Source organism: Ptychodera flava, unplaced genomic scaffold (assembly GCF_041260155.1).
Source record: "Ptychodera flava strain L36383 unplaced genomic scaffold, AS_Pfla_20210202 Scaffold_58__1_contigs__length_828623_pilon, whole genome shotgun sequence".
Taxonomy (NCBI): domain Eukaryota; kingdom Metazoa; phylum Hemichordata; class Enteropneusta; family Ptychoderidae; genus Ptychodera; species Ptychodera flava.
Genome location: NW_027248380.1, coordinates 103366 through 121322, shown reverse-complemented (window position 1 = coordinate 121322; position 17957 = coordinate 103366). Strand labels below are relative to the sequence as shown.

At 38.4% G+C, this 17957-nt stretch overlaps 1 protein-coding gene across 1 annotated transcript; it reads right to left on the bottom strand.

The window, feature by feature from the left end:
- Positions 1-6738: 6738 nt before the first annotated feature.
- LOC139128545 (uncharacterized) lies at positions 6739-16783 on the bottom strand. The gene is made up of 3 exons (XM_070694309.1): positions 16591-16783; positions 11953-12406; positions 6739-10344 (listed from the first exon to the last, which is right to left on the bottom strand). The coding sequence occupies exons 2-3, from the start codon at positions 12389-12391 to the stop codon at positions 8603-8605; spliced, it is 2181 nt and encodes a 726-aa protein (XP_070550410.1). The 5' UTR covers positions 12392-12406; positions 16591-16783; the 3' UTR covers positions 6739-8602.
- Between the last annotated feature and the right edge of the window lie 1174 nt (positions 16784-17957).

The window sequence follows — 17957 nt, the reverse complement described above, 5'->3', positions numbered from 1 at the left end:
GAGTAAGAAACTGCCGCCTCAAGAAGATTACGGTTGGGGGATGCTCATTGGGAAAAGAAGCCCGCAAAACCTAGGAGAAAATGTTGACATGGCACCACCACATCGCCAGCCGACAGAGTAAGAAACTGCCGCCTGATGAAGATTACGGTTGGGGGATGCTCATTGGGAAAAGAAGCCCGCATAACCTAAGAGAAAATGTTGACATGGCGCCACCAAACATCGCCAGTCGACAGAGTAAGAAACTGCCGCCTGATGAAGATTACGGTTGGGGATGCTCATTGGGAAAAGAAGCCCGCAAAACCTAGGAGAAAATGTTGACATGGCGCCACCAAACATCGCCAGCCGACAGAGTAAGAAACTGCCGCCTGATGAAGATTACGGTTGGGGGATGCTCATTGGGAAAAGAAGCCCGCAAAACCTAGGAGAAAATGTTGACATGGCGCCACCAAACATCGCCAGCCGACAGAGTAAGAAACTGCCGCCTGATGAAGATTACGGTTGGGGGATGCTCATTGGGAAAAGAAGCCCGCAAAACCTAGGAGAAAATGTTGACATGGCGCCACCAAACATCGCCAGCCGACAGAGTAAGAAACTGCCGCCTGATGAAGATTACGGTTGGGGGATGCTCATTGGGAAAAGAAGCCCGCAAAACCTAGGAGAAAATGTTGACATGGCGCCACCAAATGCAAAGCGAGGAATACAAGACACGAATGGGTGGGGCCTAACTTTCGGCAAACGGAACGGAGAAGACCCACTTGTCGTAGAAATGCCAGACAGGGACTTTGACGACTACGAAACAGACATTGACGAGCAGGAACCGTCCAACGAATCTCAGAACTGATCGCCAATCGACGTTCTCCGGGAAAGCATAAAGCGCACCATTTTGAATGAGCAACCGGAAGAATATTCTCGAGCAATTGTGCGCAGGAACGAAAATGACGACAAAAGGGGAGACAATGAATACGGTTTGGGACTAATCTTCGGATAAAAAGCGATTTGTTTTTATTCACGTTGATTTTGATGCTATGACTTCGAATTCTGACTATTATGCACATCGGCATAATGAAATTGATTTTTTGGCGAGCCAAAGATTAAATTCACATCAGGATCTTTTGCACCTGTATTAACCCAACAAAAGAATAATAAAGAGGTATTAAAACCCATGCATCAATGCGCATGACAGTTGACATTTTGATACATACATTTTTTCGAACTGCGTTTCCATGAAGCTACGTTATTGATTGCTTGTATGAAATGTAACGATAAACAGTTAAGATGGATTTATTGTTTATTTTACTGATTGCACCAAAAGATATCGCAACAAGATTTCAGGAATAACCAATCACCGGGTACACAATTTCACGAAGCAATGCACAAATTAGAAATATTGATATTAATCACGTGATCATCAATCTTGAAAAACAAAGATTAAACCGACACCTTGCAATATCTCTCTATGATAAGCTCGATGATATTTGATATGAATTGTTTTGGGCTTTGTATTCCATTTAAATTTCCTCTCTCATCTCTGCATGTAATCGAAGTTTGAGTTTTGTGTGAACAGCTGTTTCCTTGACAACCCCTGCTAAAATGACTCAGGGAAACACACACGGCGCGACGTTAAGTGTGATGATGCGTTTACACTAAGGTTAAATTTCGCTCGGAAAAGACAATAATTTCTTCGATGCGTAGCCTGATGGCCCGACATCAGTAGATAGCCGCACTATATAACGCAATGATCAAAGCATAACCCACATTGGAATGAAAATTATTTCGCAGAACGCTAATTTGCATCGAGGATATGGTAAAGAAACCGGAATCCCATAAAGACGTCATACGTTATGTATGAGAACGACATCCCTGTCAGATAATACATTATTTCTTTCCGATCAAAAAAGGAGACCATTTCATAAGTTAATTTTAGCGTCAAGGTAAAGATCTTTCGGCTTCAAGAACTATTTTACAGTACATTTGACTATTAAAAATGATTTTCACCTTTTAAGTTGCAATATGGACTTTGCAAATTTTTCATGACAGTGGTTCTTCTTTGGATAGGGCTAGTCAAGTGGATATGGTTTACTTAGATTTTTCAAAGGCCTCTGACAGTGTTCCTCATCAGTTATTAATTCATTAACTAAGATCTTTTGGGATCCATTCTCAGCTATTAACATGGTTACAGGCTTACTTATCTGGACGAAAGCAGAGAGTTGTTGTAGAAGGACTTCATTCAGACTGGCTCCCGGTTGTTTCGGTAGTTCCCCAAGGGTCAATATTAGGACCTCTTCTTTTCCTCCTTTATATAAATGACATGCCCCGGGTTGTCAAAAATTCCACTCTTGCTTTGTTTGCTGATGATTCAAAGTGTTATAGAGTTATAAATAGTGTTGCTGACTGTGTGTATCTGCAGAACGATATTAATTCCTTACTGAAGTGGAGTAATACTTGGAACCTTTGCTTTCACCCCATCAAGTGTCAAATTATTTCAATCACTCGTCGTAAAAACCCATTAGCTACTCATATAGGATGAATGGTACCATCTTACGTCATGTTCATTCAATTACTGACTTAGGAGTCAATATTTCCTCCACCTTGGTTTAGAATAATCATATAAAAAATAGTAAGCAAGTTTAATTGTAAATTAGGTATGATAAAGGGTATTTTGGGTTTCGATACTCCGTAGAATGCCAGTAAGACTTTGTATTCAACCCTCATTAGGAGTGGCTTAGAATATTGTAGTTGTCTGTGGGCGGGTACATCCAAGCAGAATATATATATAGGCTTTTGAAGGGGTTCAACGAATGGCTATACTCAGTATATCCTTCACTACGCGGATTTAGATTACAAAGACAGGCTTTTTAAACTTAACCTTCTGCCTCCAACATACAGAAGAGAAATAGCGGATCTAATATTTTTCTACAAGTGTTTTAATGGTTTTTGTGATGTAAATTTGGTTGACTTTGTATCTTTTTATAGTTCCACTTTCAATTATCCCACTACGAGATCTTGTAACGACTATGGTTAAAACTCAAATCTCATTCCTGCCACACAGATTCATTTACACGTTCTTATTTTAACAGAATTGTTCCCTTATGGAACCAGTTGGATTCCCACATCAGATCTTCAGAGAGTTTATCTCTTTTTAAATCTAAAGTAAATTTGTTTTATCATCAGAAATTTAAAACTCATTTCAATTCCACTGACCATTGTTCATAGATAACAACATGCCGCTGTCACAGTTGCCTTCCAACGTACTTTGCTCCTGTGTGAGATTTTATCTGACATTTCCTTTGTTTTTATCATGTGAATGTTTGATGAACATTTTTTTGTTTGTAGTTGTCCTTTCATTTTTTTTCCATTTTGATGCATGGTGGGACAGTGTTCGACACCTGTTTGTCTTAACCATTTAGTCTTGACTTTGTATGTATTGCTCAACTGTGGTGCAAAGGGGTTTCCTCTTGCAGTCTAGTTGTTTTATTATTTGGGGGTGCCTATGTTCAGTCTTGTAATCTTTGAATGCCAGTGAGGAAGTATAATAAATAAATAAATAAATAAATAAATAAATAAATAAACAAATAAATAAATAAATAAATAGAGGTGCGCCATCTACGGCAGCTAACATGTTGTGCTGGTAATAGCACATGACCAAATTGTACTTAAATTTTAAAACTCATTGTACACATTTTTTTCGTTGTCTGGACAGACTATTGGAAACATTTTACAGGGTTTGTGTTGCACGTGCACAATTTATGTAAATGGAGGCTTCAACATGTGACTTGCTCTGTGAATTGTACACATTTAAAAATATACATCACAGGATGCAAAAATTATTTTAAAACAAAATGCAGCAACATGTTTGATTAGGTCACACTGCCAATGCAAGATATGTTCCTGGCGCGAACGAAAGTAACTTTGAGGGCGCTGTAGTACAGCACTCCTCAAATCACTCCCCCGGCATTTATAAGAGTTATCGCTGGGGCATGAAATTGAAAACTTGAAATATTTAATTGTAAACTTCTACAAGTTACTCAGGGGTAGGCCTACAACTGTGTACAAGTGACGAGCCTAATTGGCCAATATAGTTGCCTTCCCAATATTTTTCTTGATATTTAAGGTCTGCACGAAATGCATCTTCGATCGACGCTAAATCTTGATTAGCTCTGCCGAAATACATAGTTTTGACATCGTACATTTTTGTTTACAATTTTTGATTGTTTACATATAAGGGCCATACGAAATGCATTTTAAGATCAGGGCTAGTTGTTGAGCGGCTTGCAGGATCTACTTTTTTACATTTCATACAATTTGAATTTTTTTATATGTAAGATCGGAGCTAGGTCTGGAAGGGCTTGCACGAAGTATACTTTTTTACATTTAATACATTTTAAAAATTTTTATTAACCATAATATTAACCATTACAAGACGAACTCCCGATCGTAGAATGTATTTTATACAGACCTTAAATGGAAAAAATATTTTGTGCAAGGTCCTTCCGTAATTGTAAACAATGTCGCCCCCCCCCCACCGATGAAAAGTCCCTTTCGTAAAATGTATTTCGTTCAGACGTTAAATGTAAAAATAATATACATTTACCAATGAAATTGTTGGTTGAAATACATTTATTAGTGAAATATCTAAATATCATTGAAATATACATAACACAAATGATTGCTAAGCTATATATGTCAAGTCTGACGAGTCTTTAGTTTGGCAGAAGTTCTTCAGACGCCCTTTTCTCGATAACAAAGTTTCAATTACAAATGTTTTAGCACTTTAGTATATTAACGCATTCATCAATTCTCATCTTTCTCTCTACAAGGCTTAAAACTAGTCCTCCTTGAAATCAATATTGAGTGAGCCTCGTTATCAGGGAGGCCGAAGTTTACAACTTGTCCACTGACATAGCTAAATTGCTTTGATTGCACGATTTATGATGTAAATGTGTTGCTACAATGGCCCGTTTAAACGCAACTCTATATTCAACATCAAGATTGTAAATTCTTGACCTGTAAAAGTTATACACGGTGACCTTGCAAACTGACAACCAGCTCGAAGGAATATTCATGAGTTGAAAAATTAGTTTCCAGGTTGGCTTTTTCTTCGATAGGATTATTTATAAGTTTCATAATACTCTCTTTCTGAAAGGATTCGTTTTAGTGTCAACGTCAAAATAACGTCATTATTATACAATGATTTGCCACTTCAAAATACGCTCGTCCCTTCCTATCTGCCCTTTTTGTTAATTCAATTAAATGCACAAATAGACAATACAAAATATTACATCACCAAATATTACAATGAAATACGAAACAATGCAATGCATTACAATGTAATACAGTACAGTACAGCACAGCACAGCACAGTACAGTACACTACAGTACACTACAGTAAACTATGCAATAAACACATAACCTGCCACTGTAACTGTAATTTTTTCGTTCAATTAATTTCGTCATCAGTGAACATTTAGTCTGAAACCTTTGGTTTTATTGGTCGTTCTTTGATCTTTAGACTTTCATTTGATTAATGCATGCACAGGTGGAGAAGTCCGACCATTTTATTAAAATTAGATCTCTAACATCGATTAAGTAAACACAATAAGTAGAAAATAAGCCGTACACTAGCTGTGTTTAGATTGTTTCCTCATCCTTAGCTGATATTACAAAATATCAATTGAAAAACGTTAGATCATCGCTCATGGGACACACTGTTCAGAAGGCCATTGTTGTTAAATCATTTCCTAAAAAGCTATCAGATTTTTATTGAATTCGCGACATTGGCTCATTATTGTAAATTTAAAAAGTAGACCGTTGCTATAAAATTAGAAGTTTCCAAGCCTTGAAGTAGACACAAAAACACAGTGTAAATTTAAAAGTGTAAAATGTTACAATACAATACAATACAGAATAGTACAGTACAGTACAGTTCAGTGCAGTACAGTATAGTACAGTGCAGTACAGTACATTACAGTACAGTACAGTACAATATAGTACAGTACAGTTTAGTACAGTACAGTACGCTTCATTACACTACAGTACAGTACAGTACAGTACAGTACAGTACAGTACAGTACAGTACAGTACAGTACAATGTAGTAAATTGCATTACATCACAGAGCAGTGCGGTGCAGTATAGTACAGTACACTACAGTGCACAACAGTACAGTGCAGTGCAGTATAGTACGGTACGGAACACTACAGTACAGTACAGTGCAGAACAGTACAGTACAGTACAGTATGGTACAATGCAGTGCAGTACAGTACACTACATCAAACTACATTACAGTATAGAACAGTACAATGTAGTGCAGTACATAACAGTGCAGTGCAATGCAGTACACTACATTGCAATGGAGTACAGTACAGTACAGTACAGTACAGCACAGCACAGCACAGCACAGCACAGCCAGTACAGTACAGTACAGTACAGTACAGTACAGTACAGTACAGTACAGTACAGTACAGTACAGTACAGTACAGTACAGTACAGTACAGTACAGTACAGTACAATGCAGTGCAGTACTGTACACTACATCAAACTACATTACAGTATAGAACAGTACAATGTAGTGCAGTACATAACAGTGCAGTGCAATGCAGTACACTACAGTGCAGTGCAGTACAGTACAGTACAGTACAGCATAGCACAGCACAGCACAGCCAGTACAGTACAGTACAGTACAGTACAGTACAGAAAAGTACAGTACTGTACAGTACAGTGCAGTGCAGTGCAGTGCTAATTTTACATATCAAATTAATTTTTTTAATTAGATTTATAGGCTATTTCTTCATTTACTTCATCAAAGTTGAAAAAACTTGCAATGTACTTTTTTTGAGATCCTATGATAAAACTTTTTAACAGTCATTTAGCAATTTTACTAAAGCTAATCACGATATTTAACGAACTTTCCGTATTAGGAATATATATCTGGATTGACTTGATCAAAGTTTGCGAAACTTGCCATGTAAATTGGAGACACTATGACGTAGCATTCATGAAATTTATGGCAGCATATTAAGATCAACTACTGACTCATTTGCATATCTAATTAACTTTCATAATTGGCGATATTACTGAATATATTTTATCAAAGATGACACAACATGCTATGTTCATTCAAGATACTGTGATAAAATATGACCGAATGTCGCTTAGCATTTGTACTATGACACCAGCTAGTTACTAATTTGCATATTGACCTAACTTTGCAAATCAGGGATATAAGACTGGAAGGACACCTAAAAAGCTTATGAAACATACAACTAGTATGCGTATGGATGAGACCTTGTTGTGTGTACCGTGTGCTGTTTTGTGTCTATGTTTATAACTAGTGTATTACGAATTTGTCCTTGTGTTATGGATTATGGATGGGTATGATTGCGATTGTTCATGTCGGCTAATTTATAATTTGTATATCCTATGAGCTCTCACAGTTTGGCATAACTTGAACGACTGAACAAACGGCAAAGGCAATTACACTTGATGTATAAAGTGATGATACAATGAAAGCAGTCAAAGATATTTAGTGTTATTTTATTTAAGATACATATTTGTATATTTAATACCTTTGGAATTAATTTGTGGTGAATATTTTTTATAAAGTTAATCATATCAGTTTCAATGCAGTTGCAAACTTGTGCCGTTTCAATTTAAACACTACTGCAATACATACTGAACCACGTGAGCATTTTCAGTTCATATCTGATCTTTAATTACAGCTACAAAAAAAAACACGGTTAACCGTTGTTAGCAAACATAGATATTTTTCTGCCTTTTGTATTTGCTCTGTAGGGCACAGTGAGTAGACAAAAATGATTAGAAAGAGTTATGTTCCATATTACTTTTGGATACATTTTATGGAAATATGCCATACCCATGCATTTGCACTGGTAGTCTTTACCTGTTTTAAGATATATTTGATTCCTTAACAAGTACGGAGCTAATTAAGACTAAAATATTCATTTTTTTATTTCCTGCAGTGTAGACTCCCAAAGAATTCCTTTAAAAATTACTGTTAGATTGTATGAAGAAAATCAATGTTGCTGACAAGTTGAAGGAGTTACACTATCAGATGGTTATCCAAAACACGAAAAGAAACTGTGGAGCCTGCAATTTTTACAGGGTGCCATTTTTAAAGGGACGAAGTCGCCCATTTTGTCATGAATTTTGTTTGATACGAGAAACTACTTATATTGTTTGATATGTTGAAAGATACTGAATCAATGGGTGGCCATGCTTATATTCGACCCCGGTTTTAGACACGATACATGAAACCATCGCAAAAATGAATTAATGGTCATGACCAATAATTCATTTTCGCCATGGTTTCATTTAATTTGTCGAAAATCGGGGTCGAATATATGCATGGTCACCCATTCAATCAGTATCTTTCAACATGTCAAAGGATATAAGCAATATCTCGTATCAAACAAACTTCATGAAAAAATGGGCGACTTTGTCCCTTTAATATAGATTGCAAAATGACTTCTTCTTCCAAGGCGTTTGTGAAAGTTTCAAGAAAATGACAAAAATGCTTATGTGCATTTGTACAGACAAATCAATGGAATTGCCTGATAGTACGCAACCAATGGGTAGTCTCCCACTTTAATTCATACATTTTGAATCGAGACACTTACTCAGAAATGCCATCAAATAAACGGCTAAACATATTAACACACCCTGGAGAGAATTGGTCATGTTGGATACAATACTCAAGATTTCATCTTCTAAAATCATTTCGCACAGAGCAAGGACCCAAGTGCAGCCCGATATAACGAATAGTTTTGCACAGACACCGAAGTAATCTCTCCATCCATTTTGTCCCATTTTTGTTGCACCAACTCTCATATAGCTCACGGCAATTGAAAACCATATCGTACTGAATATAAAAGTGGCGAAAACAGGACAAATGAAAAACACAACAAGTGCTTGACGGCTGCGGATCCAACACATTCCATCCTCACCATAGCCAATGCGGAAAAGCGCTGGTTTGCTTTGGTCAAGAAAAATACAAATTGCAACAATAAGCGAAGGCAGTCCCCAACCGACGAAACAGTAAGAAACCAGCCATTTGATGTTTTGACTCAAAAACAGGTCTTTGTTTATCGATCGAAATGTTCGAAACATATCAAAGCAGACAACGACCATCCAACAACAATTTGCTAACCGAGAGTAGTGTAACAATACCGCCAAGGGAAAGCAAAGTCCTCGAAGGTCGTTCAGGCTCATACTCGACAAAAATACCACCTGTGCAAATAACATCGAAACCGCCATATTGATCATCAACTTGCGAGCAAAAGTTTGCTTAGAACGCCCTCTACAGTTGATTATGACGAAAAACGCGAGACAAAGAGTTGATAGTGAAGAACATGTGATTATTCCCCACATAACATTATCCTTTAGAGGAACACGTGATAGGAAACACACCAGTGCCATCGAATTATTGGCGACAATTTCAAATATGTGGCTTTTTAGCATATCACCATTTACTTTGAAAGTGAGAGTGCGGTCAGTTTCCATGAAATCAGATTTGTTGAACACGAACAATTTAGCAGATACAGGGCATTTGTCGCGGAACGCGTTCATTGCATCACTTAAACCGTTTCTGAGTGTTGTAGCATCTGTGAGATCGACTGTATTTTGGTTCGCGTTGTTATCGGCGTCCAAGTTAAGCAAGTTTAAACAACTTTGTGACTCAGGATCGAATACTTCATCAACCTTGCAAAGGAAGTCGTACAAGATATGACGTTTGTTGTGCACAAAATGTCCATTTCGAATGTGAAACGACAATGATACATAACCCCTTGGATTCGTATGAAAATGCAGACTTAAAGTCCGAGTATGAGGAAAAATGAACACATTTCTGCTTTTCAACAACGGCATATTAATGCCACATTCAAGGCGCTCATTTAACACGTTATAGCAATGAGCACAGTGCACGTTCCTGAAAGCCCAGGTTCTGCCGACAGAAGATTTCGTTTCAACGATTGAAAAGTAGGATCGACACATCTGCTGCATTCTGTGATACTCTGATTGGTTATCGAAAAACGCTGATTGGCACGAGTCGATGATGCCGTAGACACAGGGACGAGCCAATGCCTCGACGGTCTCCTCCATGACGAACTTGACCATGTCACGCTTTTCCCGCACTAAGTCCAGAGATGCCGTCACTGCGTTGTTGCTATCCAGGTATTCCACGACCTCATCAGGCATAAGTCCTACCTGCGCGGAAACTTTCCACATGGTGAGCTCTGTATGCCCGATGCCGTTGCACAGTGCGCAATAAATGTTAGCAAACACGTCTCTTCCGGCTGACCATGTGACGGGGATACTTCTTAGGGACATATCTACAAATCAAATACAGCATAACACAAATACATTTGTGAGAGGTAGCTACAGCAGAGAACATTTATCCAATTTTGTTGAGGTATAATTGTGACTTGGGGATAGATATTCTGACTCTTAAAACTTTTTCCACATCTTATCAACCACTTGTTGGGGTATATTTAAAGCTCTCGGTGTAATTGGAGTAACCATCTTAGTTTTTTGAAAATCGAAAATTTTGTTTTTTTCTCCTTGGAGTTAACAGAGGGATGGCGCGGCCGTTTTGAATACTGAATGTCATATAAAACTTTGGATTCTCTGCTTTTTGGAAATATATGTACTGGTATGACGGGTGTCCTAGTTATCTTAGATGAGAAATATTCCCTTGAATAAAATAGTGTTGGCAACGCGCATCTTCATGTATATTTCCCCTGAAAGGGACCAAGTCGGCCATTTTTCATGAATTTTGTTTGATACGAGATACACTACTTATATTGTTTGACATGTTGAAAGATACTGAATTAATGGGTGATAATGCATATATTCGACCCGGTTTTAGACACGATACACGAAACCATCGCGAAAATGAATTAATCGTCATGACCATTAATTCATTTTGTGATGGTTTATGTCTATAACCGGGGTCGAATATATGCATGAGCACCCATTTATTCAGTATCTTTCAACGTGTCAAACAAAATATAAGTAGTATCACGTATCAAACAAAATTCATGAAAAGGGCCGACTTTGTCCCTTTAAAGGCGGAGCCTCCCTTTAAAAGGGCGCGAAGCTATGGCGGCGTTCATCGTGTTAGCGGACACTAAACAGTCAACACTCGGGCACATGCTTCAGAAAATGCCACTTTTTATATTTTAAATTTCCGGCCGCCAAAACGCAGACAGACTGCTAAGCGGTCAGCGCGAAGCTGCTGCCGATCGAACTCTGTGGTTATATTCAAATTCTAATGTGACTGGAAGACAACTTTTTAGGAAATTTGAGCGTTGGCAATTTGAAACGACCGTCAATCAAACGCTTGTATAAACTCTGTTCGCAGGATTAGCAAAAGGTGACAAAAGGTTGAGATCAGTTTGTGTAATTAATGTTATAGAAATCAAACATCGCACTGGCCAAGTGTTTGACTGGGAGGAGAACTCCACTAATGCGAGAACCTGGGATTGAAAAGTGCGGCTTTAAGGTAGTTCGCGCCTGGAAAATGAAAGACTTACTTTTCTCAGGGAATGTTTAAATCATTCTTATTCATCGGGGGTCACCGTGCAAATGTTGGTACAAGTGAAACAATTTTGTTCAAAATTTACCGATATTTGACATTCAAAACGGCCGCCTTCTCTGTGTCAATTCCATGGAGAAAAATGAAAGTTTCGCCTTTCGATAAACTAAGACGGTGAAAAGTTTCCTTACACCAAGAGCTTTAAAATGAGCCCCCCCCCCCTCAAAGTGGTAGATCAGAAAAGATTTGTAAATGTTAAAGGGTCAAAATATCTATCCCAAGACGCATTATTCTACCTTAAGAATTATCTATTTAGATTACTCTGATTTAGTCTCTTAGCCACATCATCAGCTTTCTGCAAACGTTAAGTAAGATATTGAATAAGTGTATACGTTTAACCTACCTAACGGGATGATATTCTCGCACTTTTCACGAATGACGTCATCCTGCCACGATTCCGGACAATTACGATTCATCCAAACACCTTCAGCCAATGAGTAAGTGACACGAGTGCACACATGCGCAGATGTGAAGTCATTTTCTCCACCGTAACTGCCATTTGCAGGAGGATGTGGTTCAGTTCCGTTTTGGCAGACCTCACTATAGTCGAAACAACAATCCCCAAAATAGGTACATTTTGGGTCACAGTTACATGTCCATCTGTAAGAATTATCGTCGGGTAAAGTACTCCAATTTGGCACCGCGTTACACTGGGGTCCGTAAGGTGATGTGTTCAAACACGAATCCAGTCGACGGGAAGTCTCTCCATCAACGCATATTTCACACATCACGTTTGAAAACACGCTGCTCAAGAGCACAAGCAAAGTCAGTTTACTGACCATATTTCGGGTTTTCTTCTGTTTATTACAAAAGAACATGAAAATATGTATGTTAACCACTGCAAGTAAAGTCCAGAATAAATAAAGTTTATTCGGAGACATGATGTTAAAGTTATGATGAAACCTACAATTATTACAAATATTACATTATTGTTGCCATAGTAATGTCATAGTATTCCCCAAATATTGCAGTACACATTAGAACAAAACATTCAAGAGAAACTCCTTACACAGGCATCCCAACTAAAACCCCACCCCAACAAAATTTAGGCTTGCGGGAATGCTCTTTCTCCCCTCGTTCCGTGTGATAACTTGTACCGTTACATTTGTCCCCGTGTGATGATTTGTACTGTCACATTTGTCGTCACGTCATATATCGTTGTAAGATTCAGGTAGCTTCGGCAGGTAGGTATACTGATTAAAATAACCATGTGAAATAATTTGTTTAAGTATGTCAATTCTTACGAATCGCCTGGCAGATTAGTTTGGATGTACTTTACCACACTATCATGCACCTGATACTCAGCTTTCGTCATCGGATTTGATGAGAGTAACTCTTTTAAAACGTTAACTTTCAGGTAAATAAATTGATAAGGCCTGACGCACAAAATGTTTGTCCGGTATATGTTTTGGCTGAACAAATTGTTCAAGCGTAGTCTACTTATAATAACACCTGGGAGACAGAGAGGTGACAAGTTTTGCATTGGTCACCTCATTGAAGTATGGTGGCCTTTGATCAGCTGACGACACTCACCAAATGGTATCCTTGAATATCTCCTCAGTGCGCAGACAATTCCTGCCATCACGTTTCTGTTTCAAAAAATATGATGTTCAGTTGCTATGCATGGCGTGTATCAAGACGCTGATAGCGCACCAGGGTACATTAGCTAGATAAACACTTTTATAACTTTTGAAGTCGATCGTTGTAGGTTGAAAAGTGATTAAATGTGTATATTGGTCATTAACTCATGTAAAAGTGCTAAATTACTTTTGTTGATGTTATACAATAGTATCTATCTTCGATAGACATGATAGTGTCGTAGGTTTTAGTATTCAGATATACATCCCTAATCAGAGAAATTCATAAAATATGCAAATGAAGGGACGTGTGTGAACGCGTGAGCTGGTAAGGCAACTCTGGTTTGTTTATAATAACATATGCTTGCTCAATTGATTAAGAACATGCCAAGCACATGTCAGCCACGATTGGATCACTGAAATTGATAGCTGGAACTTCCTTCAGGATTTTAGATTGTACTCATGTATTTCATGTTATATCAGTGACACATGTTGATCAATGGAATGAAACAAAATACTGGACCATTGTTACTTCAAGTTGCCGGCTGTAAGTCCGCCTAGATGACGTCATATGTAGATACACGTAGCTTGTAATGACCAGTAGTGGTCGAATTGCCTTGTAATGATTTGTACCCTAACATTTGTCGCCATTTGATGATTTGTACCATCATATTTGTCGTCACGTGATTATTTCTACCCTCACGTTTGCCATCACCTGATGGTTTGTACCCTCACATTTGTCGTCATGTGATTATTTGTACCGGGTCCCTAACATTTGTCATCACGTGATGGTTTGTACTATCATATTTATCGTCAAGTGGTGATTTGTACCCTCACTTTTGTCCTGAGTCATCACACTTTTGAAAGGGTGTATAATTGGAACGTACAATTTTTCACCATAAGATTAAAAATAGTTTTGAGGGACAAAAGGCAGAACGAATGCAACATTGATGATTGCATTCTAACTTTGTGCTGTAGTTTCAATGATAGACACGAACAACACAAAAGGTGATGAATGACAGATCAATCGCACCTTTTCCAACCAGCCCAGAACAATCTCAACCGATACCAACTCGCCCGATTGCAATACCAACTGGCCTGTTGTTTGAGATGTACATGTAGTACTAATATATCGTGTGTTATAGATTCCACACACCTTGTGTTGTAAAGTTTCATGGAGTTGACAGGCGCCTGTCAAAAATCGGCTTTTATAGTATTGACAAGTGGGACGTTTTCCGCTCAAATTCACCACATTTTTAGCGAAATAATCTGTTTTTCTTCCACTTCAATGAAGAACACATTGTTCTCCCATGTAAAACTTACAAAATAAGTTCAAAAATTACAAAATAAGTTCAATTAAGTCACATCTTCACCAGTTTGTTCACAGTAGCGAAATCCGTCATACGCAGTGCCGTATCACCCGAGCAATGATATATATTATTGCCTGAATACATGGGTTTATGTGCCCGGGAGCAGGTGACAATTTGCCCGACGCCAGGAGGGCAAATTGTCTCCTCCTGCGAGGGTACATAAACTCATGTATTCAGGCAATAATTTTTTTATAACATGCTTCTTCACAGTTATTGCTATATGACAATATTTATATCCAGCGTTAAGCGTCTACTTTGACGTCGAAATCGTCGAAATTCTTCACTGGACCGGGTAGCCATGGAAACCGGTCAGTACATCGTTCACAGGCCCGCTAACATCCCGGATGTTCCTATGCAAATCAATGCACTGATTCACTCACATCGAGGCATGTAATAAAGCTGCATTAGCCAGTCCTGTACATGTTCTGCACGTGTATTTTGGCCGATTATCTTTGTCGATTTCAAGTATCTTTCGTCGTGAATATCGCGTCTGACAGTCCACATATGCAAATGGAAACTATGGTCGGACGTTATTTGGAGTCGATGATTTGTCAGGACGAGGTCGTCATGAAAATCACAAATGGTTTCGGGCGAGTTGGTATCAGGACGAGTTGGAATCGGGCGAGTTGGTTTCGGCGGGTCGGAAAAGGTGCGAGTTAACTGGTACCCCACAAAAAGACTTGACCATCTCTGCCATAGTGCTGCAGCTCCATCGCACTGTTCACCGTGTTCCTTTGTCCAACGTTAAGTATGCGCCTCGAAAGTGAAAGACTGGAACTTTTGCTCAAACTTTTCTCAAGGAATTTAAACCCTTTTCGTTCAAAATCAAGACTAAAAATGAGGGTTCACCGCGCAAATTTTGGTACTAGAGAAACAAATTACCAATGATTTACCGATATTAAAATTCAAAATGGCCGCCATCCCTGTGTTACTTACTCTGTCAGAATGATACAAATTCTGAATTTCTAAAAACTAAGCCGGTGAAAAGTTTTAAAATGAACCTCCTACAAGTGGTAGATCAGAAAAGAATTTAAAAAAAGTTTGAAAGTCAGAATACCTGCACTGTCCCGAGGCGCATTCTACCTGAAGTGAAACCATTCTTATCCAATCTACCTTGAAGTTAATGAATAAGGAAATGGATATGCTGGGGGAAAGTCGATGAAATAGTAATGTTGAAGAAGATGCCGTGGAAAAGAGATGCCAGGGAAAAATTCTATCTAAACACTTTGAAAGGTAGTGTTGTCAGCATGACAGACTGTGCAGTAACCTCTTTGCTCATTGTTATCATTGCCATAAACTGTAATGACGTCCCACAACATTGATTATTCGATTTATGAGACAAAAACTAGACTGACAAAGATAGAGTTGACCACAGTTTAAAGGGAGACAGTCGTCGGAACTGCGCCTGAGCGAGTTTCTTCTTACAAACAATGTATTTCGTGCACGATATCTAGATCCACCTCATGATTATAGCTGCAAATTGTAAATCATCACAGACATGCGTTATTACTTTCATCAATCACCATCGTACCTTAGATACAGTGTTTGCGTCCCATACGACATTTGAGCGGAGTTCCAACGGCTGTATCCCTTTAATGTCCGTCGATTATGCTTAAAATGTGTAAATATTCTTGACAACATTTTAACATGACTAAAAGCAAGCTGTGATGCTGATTTTGATAAATACCGCCTGACTTAACTTTTGAGAAACCAAGAAATATAAACCGACACGACGATTAGACAAAAAATTGGTCGGTTACACGGAATTTTCATCGAGGAAACTGATTCTAGTAGGATTAGTAGGTTTGAAAGATTAATTTATGATCAAAGCTACGGAACTGAAACGGGAGAAACACTGAATAGATAGATTACAGCAGCTCTATTGTGGGCGATACTTGTGTTTGTAGAAAATAAAACAGACTGCTTTATTTTCCACAAACATCTGAGAACAATATTTATTTTGACGCCTATTTCTGCCATAAAGTATGTAGAAATCATAGAATTCGCATATAGATGTGATTTGATAAAACCTACCGTTGTTCCTGACTCGCAGAAGCGAAGGTGCCTCTCCACTTTTTGCCTGTGCCGATGTACGTTGGAATGACCAACTGTTTGAAAAGTCTTGCAGCTTTTACGTTTTCCATTTGACACTATGGTCCTTATCAGGCACTTTACTCTCGTTGAGGGCGCGTCAAGATGGCGCTGTATTCAGTGACATTGTGAAAGCAATTCCTCCACCACTAGTCGCTTACAAGCCACGTGCATCTACACATGATGTCGCCTGGGGGCCGCGTAAGCGTAGAGCGGACATACCGACAACAAGTAACAGTGGTCCCGTATTTGTTTCATGCAATTGATCAATCGCATGTGTCACTGAAAAAAAACATTAAATACATGAGTACAAAATGCTGAAGAAGCTGCGAGCGATTTAATGCCGACAGTGCTTGTTGGCATGTTCTTGTAGATCGCAATGTTATGAAACCAAGCATATATTATTTTAAGTAAACAAATATTCATTATCAACTCATGCGTTCACATGCGTGCGTTCATTTTCATGTTTAATGAACTTCCCTGATTAGGAATGCAAATAACAAATAAAAAGCAAAATGACGACACTATCATGTTCATCGAAGATACTATGCTACAACATCAACAAAAGTAATTTAGCACTTTAGCAAGAGTTAATTACCAAATTACACATTTCATCACTTTCATGTACCTGGTAGTGCTACATCTTGACACACGCCATGCATAGCAACTAAACATCACACTTTTTGAAGCAAAAACGTGATGGCACGAACTGTCCTCGCACTGAGGAGATATTCAAGGATACCATTTGGTGAGTGTCGTCAGCTGATCAAAGGCCACCATACTTCAATGAGGTGACCAATGCAAACTTGTCACCTCTCTGTCTCCCAGGTGTTATTATAAGTAGACTACGCTTGAACAATTTGTGCAGCCAAAACATATACCTGACAAAACATTTCGTTTTATCAATTTATTTGCCTGAAAGCTAACGTTTTGATAGAGTTACTGTCATCAAATCCAATGACGAAACCTGAATATCACGTGCATGACAGTGTTATAAAGTACATATAAACAAATCTGCCAGGGGTATATAAAATTGATAAATGTAAACAAACTATTTCACATGATTATAACATCAGTTCCTGAATCGAACAACGAAATATCACGTGACGACAAATATGAGGGTACAAATCATCACGTGGTAACAAACGTGATGGTAGAAATTATCACGTGACGACAAATGTGAGGGTACAAATCATCACACGGTGAAAAATGTGAGGGTACAAATCATCAAACTATTAAGTATGGGTTCAGATTGAATGCACTCAGATTGATAGTGGGGTGGGAGGGCCGGGGGTGTTACATTTTAGAAA